Genomic DNA, 13,925 nt, shown 5'->3' with positions numbered 1-13,925 from the left:
GGTCTTGGCTGCATTCCTAATATGGGCTGTGCTACCAAAGATATTTAATACTCAAGAGAGTTCACGGAATTCCGAGGATGTTTAGCTTTTAACCTTTCACTGATTCTCGTTGCATGATATTGTCCTATAACCGGGGCCAAACACTCGACGTTGGTTATATGATGGTTATGTATTTAAAAATACTGCACCACTAATATAACAATATACGCATGTGGTGCATATTTTAGTAAAATGTATTAGCATTAATTTTCATATTAAAAGGTAACTATGTATTCATCTAATGTAGTGTTTGCAGCGCATCTTTCTTGAGGATGGCCGCTAAAATAAACACTTTTTTACCACGAAATTGTTTCGTTAATGCGTTGGTGTTTGGCGTTGGCTAATGTGGATGTGAAACATCTTGACGTTGTAAGTGCATTTGTGCCGTTTTGTCGGGCAGATCTGGTTTTGTCTAGTTTGAACTAGTTAGTTGAGCATGCGCACTGGGTGTAAACAGGAAGAACGCTCGGGAAAAAACGGGGCAAATCCACCACAAAAAGACCATCGTAGGCTCGGATTAAACCAAAAAAATGTACTGCGGTTCATTTTATATTCACACCCTGAATTCATTTTATAAACTCTGATCGAGATTCCGATTAAGTTAGGCGCGAATAGGTGTGGATATTTGGCTCGCTGAAACCGAGGTTTTCTCCTGCTGTCTGCTTCGACCGTGACGCGATTGACTTGCTCGACATTCCGTTTAACAAACAAACAAACTGTGCTTTTCCTGGTTTTCAAGTTTTTTTCCACGCGTCTCTGAGGGGGTTTCTACCATTTAAAAAAAATGGTCCAAAAAGATAAGACGCTGGAGACACCGGTGGAAGACGAACCGAGCCCCAGCCCAGTCTCGGGAGAGGCTTGTGCCACCGGTGCCGGCCTGTTGGAAGAGTCCGCCGGCATCAGCGTGGAAGCAATGGGCCACAGAAAATTCATCAGTGGAGTGGTGGAAGGTACTTTGAGTGATGAGCGTTTTGGAATTGAAAACCTGCAGAAAAATGGGTCAATCGAATTCAATACGCATCATGTAGTCTGCGTTTGTCACCAGAAAACGAGATGTTTCATTTATAGCGGCCATCAGTCTAAGCATCAGCATTACTTTTGTCCAATTTGCCACATTGACATAATTAGCCTTAGTATGTCATTTACTTTGGCTTGGTGTTTGATTTCCCCTACACATTTAAACAGTGTGTTATGCTTTGAATATATTCACGTGCCCATAAAATAGAAACTATTCTTTGGTCATTTGTCACTAGACACGAGCAAAATGAAGTGAACCGGTATGTGGCAATGGTTGAAAAGCAGACCCAACACCTATGGGCGAAGAAAGTGACTATTTCCGTTCGCAGCACCTCGTGAAAACTGACAGTATGGTTTGTTCATGCAGGCTTTTATGGACGACCGTGGACAATGGAACAGAGGAAAGAGTTGTTCAGGAGGTAAAAATGAAAATGTCTACCTGCTTACATTGTTACATCATGTTTGTGCATGGGTTCTAATCATTGCCATCACTGTGTTTCACAGGCAGCAGAAATGGGGACTAAATACGTACCTTTATGCACCCAAAGATGACTACAAACACAGAATGTTCTGGAGGGAATTATACTCAGTGGAGGAAGCAGGTGACTATTGAGAGCAATTGGGGAAATTATTTGTACCCGTTTCTTAAGTGTACAGTATATATGACCACAGTGTTAACCATGTTTTCCCCAATTAACTCTCAGAGCAACTTATGACTCTAATTGGATCAGCCAAAGAGTACGGCATTGAGTTCATTTATGCCATTTCACCCGGACTTGATATCACTTTCTCCAATCAGAAAGAGGTCACAGCACTCAAGAGGAAACTGGACCAGGTATTGTGATGTGTTTGCCAAAAAACATGCATCAAACCTTTCTGTTAAAGACAATAAAACACCTAATGAATGAGGACAGATAATAAACATCGCGTCATTAATGCACTTTACGCAAAGATTTTCTTGGCACCCAAATCTTAAATGAAATCATCCACTAAGGCTGTTTCCCAACCTTTATTGAGCAAATGCACATATTAAGTTAATCACCAAAAAGTTAAAAGCACAATAAAATAAAAAAAATGTCACAATAAAGGCCTTTTCATACCACACTTGGGAACACACAGCACACACGTGGACGAACCCATTCATTGTGTATGTGCTCTGGGGCGGTGATTTCAGAGTGACAACAGCAACAGATTTTGGCAAAGTTGTACAGTAAAGGACATGGAGAATATGGCGGAAATAATAAATGCAGTGTCCCAGGGAGTTTTGGGACACATACAATTGATGTGGTAAAGAGGGCAGAGTGATGGAGTGAGATCTTCGCCCTGTTAAATATACCAAGTTGGTTGAAAGTGGTACAAACGTGATTTAAGCATGTGTAAAAATAAAAATGTTAATAGCGTAGCCACACATGCGTCCCTTGTATCATGTCTTATCCACATTGTAAGCACAGCCAGGGCTTTCCTGTGTTACTACTTTACGACTCCAAACCAGCGGGAAAAGGCACCAGACTACAACTTTTTCAGTAGCCTAGCAACCAGTACCAAATATGGACACAGTGCGCCGTCCTGTACCCTGCCCTGCGGCGAACTCCCCAAAAACAGTGCAGTATGAAAATTTCTTTATTCTGTTGTATAAATGGCAATAGGTGAATACATGGGATAATTTTGCCTTCGGCCATCTAGTGGAAGAGCTTTTATTCATTTTGCCTGTCGCTATTTGTCACTGGCATAGATAGATGAACATAGGGAGGTTCATCTACATTATATGTAATGAATAATTTTTGGACCATCTGATGAGTGGTTGGGAGTCACTTCCCTAATGTAATATAAAGTGTTTCAAAACTCAACACACAACACTAATGTGACAAGCTTGTGACAAGTAACCAGTCTGCAGCTTGTGCAGGAAGCTAATGCAATCTACTGCTTCACTCAGTGCTACATTATAAACCGCACAAACAGATGGACTCAAAACGCACAGGATATCTGAATTAGGGTTGCATAAAGCCAAAGGAAAAAGCAAATACAAAAAAAAGTTACTCCAGTAATGTTGGCTGAGTTGGGATCTAGTGAGGTGTGCTGGCTGTTCCTTGTGCAAAATTTGTACATTTTCTTTTTTTTCCCCCCTGAACATGAATGGATTTTGGTTGAACTACAAGCGTTACGGCATTTGAGCTACCACTGTATTGTTGGGTATTTTTAACATGCTCATTTTCTGTTTGTAAGGTGACACTGGTTACAAATCATTTCCCTTACCACTGTAATGTTTGATATTATTAACAAGCTCATTTTCTGTCCGTAAGGTGACACACTTTGGTTGCAAATCATTTGCCTTACTTTTTGACGACATCGACCACAACATGTGCCCAGCCGATAAGGAGGTGTTCAGCTCATTTGCACACGCTCAGGTGTCCATCACCAATGAAATCTACCAGTACCTTGGAGAGCCTGAAACATTCCTCTTCTGTCCCACAGGTATAATTTTACTCTTTGAAATCTTATGCTGGTCTATTGTGACCTCATTATTGATTTTGTTTTTTTCAACGCCCTCACATTCAGAGTACTGTGGAACCTTCTGCTACCCAAATGTCTCTCAGTCTCCCTACCTCCACACAGTAGGAGAGAAGCTGCTGCCTGGTATTGACATTCTGTGGACAGGCATGTGTGACACACCTCCTCACGGGTATCACTCCTGCTGCTATTTGAAGTTGATCCCAACAAGGCTTTTCTGTTCGCAGGACCCAAAGTGGTATCCAAAGACATCACAGTGGAGTCTATAGAGGAAGTGTCTAAGATTTTGAGAAGAGCCCCCGTGATCTGGGACAACATACATGCCAATGACTACGACCAAAAGCGGCTCTTCTTGGGTCCTTACAAGGGGCGATCCACAGAACTCATCCCCAGACTAAAGGGAGTCCTAACCAACCCCAATTGCGAGTTTGAGTCCAACTTTGTTGCCATTCACACTTTGGCCACCTGGTATAAGTCTAATATGAATGGAGTGCGCAAAGATGTCGTCATGAGTACGTACAATCAATTTTTTGGGAAAAAACATTTATTCTTTACAACGCAGCATCATTAAAGTGTTGAAATTCTCTTGCTTGACCAGCGGACGGTGAGGACAGCACAGTTTCTATCCAGATTAAGTTGGAGAATGAGGGCAGTGATGAAGAACTGGAGACAGACATGCTGTACAGCCCCCAGCTCGCCCTGAAACTGGCTCTCACCGAGTGGCTTGGGGACTTTGTCGTGCCTCATCAATACAACAGTAAGAGAACTGGTCAATCATTTGCTTCTCTTCCTAGTCTGTTGTCGCAGCATAACCAATGTTATTGGATTGTCCTCCCTAGGCCGACAGGTGCCTCAGAGCGGTGCCAAAAGTACAGTCATCGACGTGTCCTCCATGGCCCCTCCCTCTCTTTGCTCCGCTACCACGGTGACAACTGTGTTTCAGCAGCCCATAATGTCTGCAGCCATGCCGCCTCACCTACTGGAACCTCACTCCATGGCAAAAACATCCGAGCAGGAAGAGGAGGTAGTGGTTTGGCTTTCAGTAAATAAATGCATCCATCCACTATATGAGGAAATATGGTAAAAAGATAATCTTTCTTTGGTTTTGGAACTATGCTTACATTTTGTCTGTGGAGGTGGAGAAGAAAGATTCCGATGAGGAGCCCATGGAGATGGTGGTGGAAAAGCAGGAGGAGACTGACGCACAAGTAGTCACAGAGCAGAAACTTGAAGGCCCAATCTTGGCTGACAAGATGGCAGAAGATCTAAAGCCCATGGACACAGACAAGGAGAGCTTGGCAGAGTCCAAATCTTCCGAAGAATCCATACAGGAGGATTCTGGGAGTGATATTGCCCCCATGCAGACTGACGATCAGCTCAAACAGGTGCCACGGACAGATTTTAAGCACTTCACCCCATTAGATATCGCTGAATGTGTGCATTGATGTGGTCCCCTCCTTAAAGAGTCTCTTGACCTTGGTTTCTTCCATACAGGAGGTGTTTGTACCAGGTCCCAATGAGAAGCCGCTGTTCACCGTGGAGCCGCTCTCTATCGAGGACCTATGCCTGCTTGCGGAACTCTTCTACCTGCCTTACGAGCATGGCCCCAAGGCAATGCAAATGTTGAAAGAGTTTAACTGGCTGAGAGCCAACAGCAGTGTCGTCAGCGTCAACCGCAAGATGAAAGAAGATGAGAAGGTCGGTTAAGTCTTTGGAAATAAATAGTTTTTTTTTTTTTTTTTTTTTTGAAATCCCTAGATCTAGTGGTAGCCCGGTGTGAAGCAAAATGGCGAATGTGTACTACCCATAATGTACATTGGGTGTTGTAGCATCAACTGAAGATGAAGTATACTTGGACAACGAAGCTGCTGCTTAATATCCTTTGCATTACTCTTTTGTCCTCCAGGTTGCAGAATGGCAGTTGAGGGCAGAAAAGTTTGAGGACATGTGCTGCTTGGTCATCCAGATGTTCACACGTCTGTCCAATTCGGCCAACCGCACCATCCTGTATGACCTTTACCCTTACATCTGGGACATCAAGAGCATCATTTCTATGGTCAAGTCCTTTGTCCAGTGGCTAGGTGTGTATATACAGAACCACACAACTCTTTCTTCTCAAGGAACAGGATTAATTTAGCCATACAGTGGATACGGAACGTATTCTGATCTCTTAAAATTTTCTGTTATATTGCGGCCATTTGCTAAAATAATTTAAGTAAATTTTTTTCCTCATTAATGTACACACAGCACCCCATATTGACAGGGAAAAAAAATTATTGTTGAAATTTTTGCTGATTTATTAAAAAAAGAAAAACTGAAATATCACAGCCATAAGCCCTTTGCTGTGACACTCATATGTTTAACTCGGGTGCTGTCCATTTCTTCTGATCATCCTTGATATGGTTCTACACCTTCATTGGATTCCAGCTGTGTTTGATTATAGTGATTCGACTTGATTAGGAAAGCCACTCACCTGTCTATATAAGACCTTACGGCTCACAGTGCATGTCAGAGCAAATGAGAATCATGAGGTCAAAGAAACTGCCTGAAGAGCTCAGAGACAGGATTGTGGCAAGGCACAGATCTGGCCAAGGTTACAAAAAAAATTCTGCTGCACTGAAGGATCCTAAGAGCACAGTGGCCTCCATAATCCTTTAAATGGAAGACGTTTGAGACGATCGGAACCCTTCCTAGAGCTGGCCGTCCAGCCAAACTGAGCAATTGGGAGAGAAGAGCCTTGGTGGGAGAGATATAGAAGAACCCAAAGATCACTGTGGCTGAGCTCCAGTGATGCAGATGGGAGAAAGTTCTAGAAATTCAACCATCACTGCAGCCCTCCACCAGTCGGGGCTTTATGGCAGAGTGGCCTGACGGAAGCCTCTCCAAAGTTCAAGACAGATGGAAGCCCACATGGAGTTGGCCAAAAAACACCTGAAGGACTCCAAGATGGTGAGAAATAAGATTCTCTGGTCTGATGAGTCCAAGATAGAACTTTTTGGCCTTCATTCTAAACGGTATGTGTGGAGAAAACCAGGCACTGCTCAACACCTGTCCAATACAGTACCAACAGTGAAGCATGGTGGTGGCAGCATCATGCTGTGGGGGGGTTTTCAGCTGCAGGGACAGGATGACCGGTTGCAATCGAAAGATGAATGCGGCCAAGTACATCGATATCCTCGAGGAAAACCTTCTCCAGAGTGCTCAGCACCTCAGACTAGGCCAAAGGTTGACCTTCCAACAAGACAATGACCCTAAGCACACAGCTAAAATAACGAAGGAGTGGCTTCAAAACAACTCCGTGTCTGTTCTTGAATGGCCCAGCCAGAGCCCTGACTTAAACCCAATTGAGCATCTCTGGAGAGACCTGAAAATGGCTGCCCACCAACGTTCACCAGCCAACCTGACAGAACTGGAGAGGCTCTGCAAGGAAGAATGACAGATGATCCCCACATCCAGGTTTGAAAAACTTGTTGCATCATTCCCAAAAAGAGTTATGGCTGTATTAGCTCAAAAGGGTGCTTCTACTAAATACTGAGCAAAGGGTCTGAATACTTATGGCTGTGTGATATTTCAGATTTCAACAATTTATTTTTTTTGCCGTCAATATGAGGTGCTGTGTGTACATTGATGAGGGAAAAAAATAACTTAAGATTTTAGCAAATGGCTGCAATAAAACAAAGAGTGAAAAAATTAAGGGGGTCTGAATATTTTCCGTACCCACTGTTGAGTCCTCAGCAAGCATATTTACATTATTCATTCGTACTTGCATAACAGGGCTGGGAATTATTCTCAGTCTGCTTCACAGATAGTGTTGGTCATATACTAAACAAAGTAATATAGGGTCTGAGGAACAGGATCAGCCAGTATACAGGATAAGCGTGGCCTTGAATTTTTATGTTGGAGCATTTTTCTTCCACGCTAACTTAAGATGGAGCACGAGGGCATAGGCGCTTATTCTTACATACATGTTTGTTGTTGTTGTTTTCTTTAAACCTGACTAAATGCTGGTTGCGCTGCGAGCATCTCCCTGATGCACTCTACAAATTCCAAACCAAATGCCATTGGTAAACGACCCAACAAGGGTTACTGCTGCTTGCTGTGTATCCAGTAACGTCACGACTGCACTCCCACACGGAGCCACTCACTTCCATCTCTCTGTCTGTGGGGATGGGCACCTGTGGGGCATCCCCTTCCTCCACGCCCTAGCGCGCATGCGAGCTTGGACAGCAAGTTGATTCACTCACTATGGAAGGCCATTCTGGTGCATAATGCAGATGTTATTTTTTTCCAAATGTAGCTTCACAGAGGAGACTTAGCAATGAGACTGCTTAGTTACCCAATCTGGATCAGGGTGGATTCGATCCCCTTGTAAAAGGAAATGCTATACTTTCCCAGTGGTGTTTATTTTCTTAAATGCATAGATTACAAGCCCTCTTTAGGGGTAAAGTGTTTATTAGGGGGGACTTTTTTTCTTAAAATGCATTTAAATAATAAGTGGTTTTATTATTATTATGGATAACAATAATAATCATTAGCATTATCGTTTTCAAATAAATGATGCTACTTAAATTAAAATTAATGTTGCATTAAAATACTGTATCATCCTAAATTACATACAATGCTATTATATATTATTGCAGCTTCTATCACTCACCTTTTTTTTAAAACTGATGCTAATTTTTGCTTTGATGCCATACCTGCTCTGCAGGGGAGGGGGGGGGGGGTTGGCAAAGATACAGTATCTACTGCATAGATACGTAGTGTCCTTCATAGTATTTGTACCACCTGATATTTAAAGGAGGCATTGACAGTAATTCCCTGCTATCTGCGGGCAGAGAGAGAGCCCTTCCGCAAATAGCGAAAAACCAAGAGTAATTGACGGCGCCCCCCCCCCCAAATTTTTAGAATTACCTACACTATTAGTTAACCCCATAACGCTGGCGTTGGGCAGAATCCTCACATGTGCAAAACCATCACTTTTCAGGAAAAACAGGATTTTTGTTGCGCGATTAATATCGCATCGTCAAAGAGAGCAAGCTGTTTTCTGCACTTTAAATATGTCAATAATTTGCAAATAAAATAAATAAATAACAGACCCACGTGGGGACTGACCAATAGTATCAATTTGTGTCAAAAAAACTCAAACTTAGCTTAGAATATGACCCTTAAAAATAAATGGTTGATTTGATTTAAAAAAAAAAAAAAAAAAAAAATGCACTGCAAGTACACCTGTACAAGCGCATGCTGTGAAGACTTACTTTTACTTACAACCCAGGTTAAACTTAGAGCCTCCTTGATTTACAAAGCTTATCTCTAAGTTGAGACGTGTCAATTACCATGCTACCTTGACACCAATTACGATACTGCGTTCCTATAAAGACAGGGCTTGGGCGACATCTTAGGAAATTTCAGAAAGTGTAAAAATGCGCCAATAGGTGAGTTTATCAGCAAATGGCTGGGTGTATAGTGAACCGCGAATATGGGGATTACTGTATTTGTGGTACGGCATGTATTTATTAACAAAGATGATGCCCCCAGTGATTCATAGTGGAAAGGCGTCTATTTAAGTTGAGGCCACTATTTAAGGAATTACAATATTTCTTCTATCGTTGACTATGTGAGATGGTCCACCCTGTATCAGTTGAGTAATACTGATTGGCATGAACGTAAATGTGTGTTGTCAGTTTGACTGAAGCACCAGCATGGCCTGTCGGTTACTCCTTGTAACCCGGTTTCATTTGCAGGTTTCTGTCCTATATGGTAAAGCTGAGGACTCCAGTACACAGCAGGCAGCAAACCCACGCTGGCAAAACCACAATTAAAAGGCTTTATGCCTTTACTAAAGTGCTGGAACTGTGCTACGGAAGAGTGATTTCCCCCCCACCCAATTGACTCCCCATCTGGTCGACATGCTGGAAGCTGTGCAGCTGGCACTTAGTCACAACCTCCCTGCTTACTGTACTGAGTGCAACTACTAATAATGATTTTCTACTGTTTTCTCCCTTTACCATGTACAGATGGAAGAATCCACAGTACAAGTTTCTACTGCTATTGGATCGACAGTGGCCGATGTATGTGCAGTGCAGGCGAAACGGATTCATGCCTTTTTCTTGAATGCGACTGATAATTGTGATAGATTAATTGGAGGAAAGGAGGCAGCCCCTCGGATGAAGTCACATTTTTGCGCAGCGATTTTGAGCTTTGAGTGTTAACTTCTAAATGTTCTCTTTTTTCCGGCAGCTTCTCTAACTTGGTTTTTTTGGTTTCTGACAGTAGGCTTATAGAAGTGGCTCAGACCAGCCTGATGCACCTACTCAAGGGAATTTACCCTTTGCTTCCAAAATCACTTGATTCTACTCATCCACCTGTGTAATTCTGATTGTTATGCTTGTGTCAGATTGGATTGGACCATGCAAGTGGGCTGCATGGCATTTGTGTAATTGTGTTATGTGGGTGAAAGCTGTCAGAGATGCTTTTTTTTTCATTGTGGGACATTTAATTGCATTAAGCAAGTTCAGCGTTCCTGTGGGTGCATCCGCTTGCTGTGTCGGAAGCGCATTAGGCATCAAGATACGTTTTGTAGAGCCTTGTAAAGTATCACACTCGACTTGTCTTGTCATACGACAGGGCCTCTTTTCAAACTTCTCACACATTGCAACAGAGCCTGTACTGTATTTAACTGGCTGTCGTTATTCTGTAATTCATATCTAGGCTGCCCCTTTAGTTTTATGGCTTTGGAATAGTGCGGTATGGCTCCTCATGGGTCTTTGTGGTTTGATGAGTCGCGCTCCCCAGTCATGTGACAAGCCAGATGAGGAGAGAATGTGACTTCACCCCGGGTGCTGAGATCAGCGGGGGCGACGGCAGCTGAAGCTTACATAGACTACACTATGCTGTTTGGTTGACAGTCTCACGGCAAGGAAAAGTAGCTGTATTTAAATTTGGGGGAGCGTGCGGGGTGTTTTCCACTGCATGAAAGTTGTGTAGTGTTTTGACTTTGCTGCGTTGGAGTTGATACTGTTACTTATTGTAATCACGTAAGCTTTAGTTGCTCGAGCCCCTTTTCATCCTAAAATAATCCAAAAGAGCCACTGTCGTTTATGTTCAATGCTTGAATTCAGATGAAATTATGCCTTTAGAAACATAACTGCCCTTCCCTCCTCCCCACTCTTAACCTGTGCGAGAGCCCCATGCTTTGGTAACACTCTCCGCTTGGCTCTGCTCCTAACAGGGTGTCGTAGTCAGTCCTCAGCACAATTCCCTAAAGGAGACCAAGAGCCGTGGGCCTTTAGGGGAGGTCTAGCAGGAGAGTTCCAGGTATCTAATGCACCGAATTTGCTGCAATCAAATTGAAAAGAAAAAGTGTTTTAAGCAAAGAAGACAATGGTCATTGTGTGAAGGTATGAAGGGATTTGGTCTGTCAAAGGTGAGCTGATTGTTAAACAGCATGGAATTGAACCCAGTTCACTTCCCGTGGTGGCTTTTTTGGGGGGGGTTTCAATCATTGTGTTAAACAGTCATTTAAACATGCTCCTACAAATGAGCTTACAGTCCTGATTTTTATCCGTTTGGATTTCTTTCAGCAACTGCCCAAGGAGATGCTGCTCTTCCCTTAGCGCATGCGGCGCATGCGAACACGGCTAGCGTTTTTACTTTTTATTTCCATGACATCTCATTTCTTTGCAGGAAGTGCACAATTCCCACGCCAGTTCTTTGCGAGCGCCCGCGCGAGCATCACAGCGCAAGCGAGTACGCATGCACATTTGCAATGGGGGAGAAAACTCCAGGATAAAACAACTGTCCAAGTTAAGGCAACCTCTCAAAATTTGGAGAGGAATAAAACTCCCAGGCAGCAACTGACATACAATTGACTAAGTCACCTAGCTCGTATGTGACATGTTTTTTTCCCCTGGAGTTCTCTCTGCGCAAGCATCATTATTTTTTCTCAACAGGAGGGTTGCGCGGCGAAATATCGCGACCCCTTATTCTAGGGAAAGGAGCATCTCCTTCAGCAAGTAAAACCTTGGTCAGACCAAAATGCCTCCCTTGTTTAGTTATGCTGTATATGTAAAGCAAACACAAGTTGCGCTTGTTTGTCGCGCTGTGCTCCCAAAAGTAACAATGACACTGAGGTGAAGTTTGCTCCGGTGGCCCACTGTCAGATCAATAAGGAATGGGAGTTGGGATAAAAAAATAAAAAAAATAATAGATAAGATAGATATAGGGTTGGGCATCGTTTCAATTTGAGCAATTCAGAATCCAAACGATTCTGATTCTTTTAGGGGGCTGGGTCAAAAAGGTTTGCATGGTTTAAATAAAGGGTGTCCAAATTATGAACATCCATTTTCTTAGCATCCCGCAGCATAGACTAAAATGAACATTTGACTCGGGGTTCCTTATAACCAGTATCACTATCAAACCTATGAACTAAAAGGCAATGTGTGAGGAACTAACCCAGTTGACTTAATATTCGTTAATTAATGTTTCCGCTCAAAGTTAAATACAGCATTGCTAAAATTATTTGGGACTGTTTTATCACGTCAAATGGTTTTAACTTGACTACCTGTTTTAAGATTGTAGCCTTTTATTTTTAAGCTTGTAGCCTCAACATTTTGGCGCGAAAAGTAACTTCACACTGCACCAGTGATTTCATTTTCCCCCCAGAAAAATTTTCTGTAATGAATGAAAGCAAATGCTATAAAACGTTGATTCCTGTCCTTACCCATTGATCCGGCACAAGGTTAGTGTTTGTGATACTGTGAGACGTTTGTGAATTTTGTCCCAATTCAATGTTAAGCTTTTTCTTCTGTCATCGGCTCTTACATTGGTTTGAAGACTAAAATAAATACTATAAACCATCAGTGCAAAAGTGCAACCAACCTTGTTAGCTGTCTCAATGGAGACATAGTAGATGTATTTTATTGTTTCACTCACCCAATTGACTGAGAATTGACATTACTGAAGCTCAGCATGGTGTAGGCTGAGGCTCGGAGCGCATCAAACCCCCCACATCGTGAAAGCCTCCCAATATAATCTTATTCCAAGTGTTGCACTGAGGCGACTGGTCATTAATTTGAACAAAGTTAAGACACACTTTTTCGCTGCCGCCGTTGGGCACAAGCACGTCTTCGTGCGCCTTCTTCTTTGTTGATTTTCGTCACTTCTACTTTGGGGTTTCCAGAAACTCGAAACTGTGAACCGAAATGTTTAAATTTGAACAATTCCTGGAGACCGTTATTCCCGGTTCCAAACGGTTCTCGATGCCCAACCCTATACGTGTGAGTGTGTGTGTATGTGTATATATGTGTGTGTGTGTATGTGTGTATGTATATATATATATATATATATACACACACATATATATATATATATATATATATACACACACACAGTGGCTGAAATAAGTAATGTGACCATTTTTCTCATATTTCCAAAGGTGCTATTGACATGAAAATTTCACCAGATGTTGGGAACAACCCACGTAATCCATGCATACAAAGAAAGTAGAACAAATAAGATCAGAAATTAAGTTGTGTGTAATAATGTGAAATGACACAGGGAACATGAATGAACACACCTGAAATGTCTTCGTTTCGTTTTCATCATCCTTTTAGATGGCAGCAGATTTTTGTCAATTTTTGTACATTTGCCCATTCATCCTTCCTTCAATAATGTGAAGTTTACAAGTACCATTTGTTGAAAAGCAGCCCCGCAATATCATGTTCCCACCTCCGACCTTCACTGTTGGTATGGTGTTTTTAGGGTGATGTGCAGTGCCATTTCTCCTCCAAACGTGGTGTGCATTATAGCATCCAAACAGTTAAATTTTGCTCTCATCCGACCAGACTATATTCTCCCGGTATTTAACTAGCTTGTCCCAATGTTGTTAAGCAAATTTTAAACGAGCTTTGACATGCGTTTTTGTTTTTTTTCCCAGCAATGGGGTCTTGCGTGATGAGCGTGCATAGGAGGATGGCGGCGGAGTGCATTACTCGCTGTTTTCCTTGTGACAACAGTAACTACTAATTCCAGTTCTTTTTGAAGCTCTCCTTGGCTCTTAGACAACACTTCTGATTATTCTTTGCACTCCTCTGTCAGAAATCCTGCGAGGAGCACCTGATCGAGGCAAATTTATGGTGGTATGATTGGCTTTACACTTACATATTATGGCCCCAACCGTGCTCACTGGAACATTCAGAAGTTTAGATATGTGCTTGTAACCAATCCCATCGTGATGTTTTGCAACAATTAGTTTGCGATGGTCTTGAGACAGCTCTCTGCACTTTCCCACCATGAGATGTGTCTTGACTCAAACCTTGGCAATGAGACCTTTTGTAGACCATCAATTATGACTGAACCAG

The 13,925-nt window shown here is 42.5% G+C and overlaps 1 protein-coding gene across 5 annotated transcripts in view; it reads left to right on the top strand.

Annotated features, from left to right (window-relative positions):
- The first annotated feature begins 454 nt into the window (after positions 1-454).
- Positions 455-13,925, top strand: part of oga (O-GlcNAcase) — a 21,506-nt gene continuing 8,035 nt past the window's right edge. The window contains exons 1-15 of one of the 5 annotated variants that reach the window (XM_061789041.1): positions 455-571; positions 779-989; positions 1,424-1,475; positions 1,561-1,658; positions 1,761-1,891; positions 3,357-3,528; positions 3,613-3,711; positions 3,792-4,076; positions 4,163-4,321; positions 4,404-4,591; positions 4,701-4,949; positions 5,059-5,262; positions 5,471-5,645; positions 9,582-9,635; positions 10,796-10,881. In XM_061789041.1, the coding sequence (XP_061645025.1) occupies positions 824-989; positions 1,424-1,475; positions 1,561-1,658; positions 1,761-1,891; positions 3,357-3,528; positions 3,613-3,711; positions 3,792-4,076; positions 4,163-4,321; positions 4,404-4,591; positions 4,701-4,949; positions 5,059-5,262; positions 5,471-5,645; positions 9,582-9,635; positions 10,796-10,881 (2,118 nt within the window). In that variant the 5' untranslated portion in view covers positions 455-571; positions 779-823. Of the gene's footprint in view, positions 990-1,423; positions 1,476-1,560; positions 1,659-1,760; positions 1,892-3,356; positions 3,529-3,612; positions 3,712-3,791; positions 4,077-4,162; positions 4,322-4,403; positions 4,592-4,700; positions 4,950-5,058; positions 5,263-5,470; positions 5,646-9,581; positions 9,636-10,795; positions 10,882-13,925 lie in introns of all 5 variants that reach the window. The other 4 variants (XM_061789040.1, XM_061789042.1, XM_061789044.1 and 1 more) reach the window with 4 other exon arrangements.

This window comes from Phyllopteryx taeniolatus, chromosome 11 (assembly GCF_024500385.1).
Source record: "Phyllopteryx taeniolatus isolate TA_2022b chromosome 11, UOR_Ptae_1.2, whole genome shotgun sequence".
NCBI lineage: Eukaryota > Metazoa > Chordata > Actinopteri > Syngnathiformes > Syngnathidae > Phyllopteryx > Phyllopteryx taeniolatus.
Note: the sequence above shows the minus strand (reverse complement) of the source record. Positions and strands in the feature narration are given on the sequence as shown.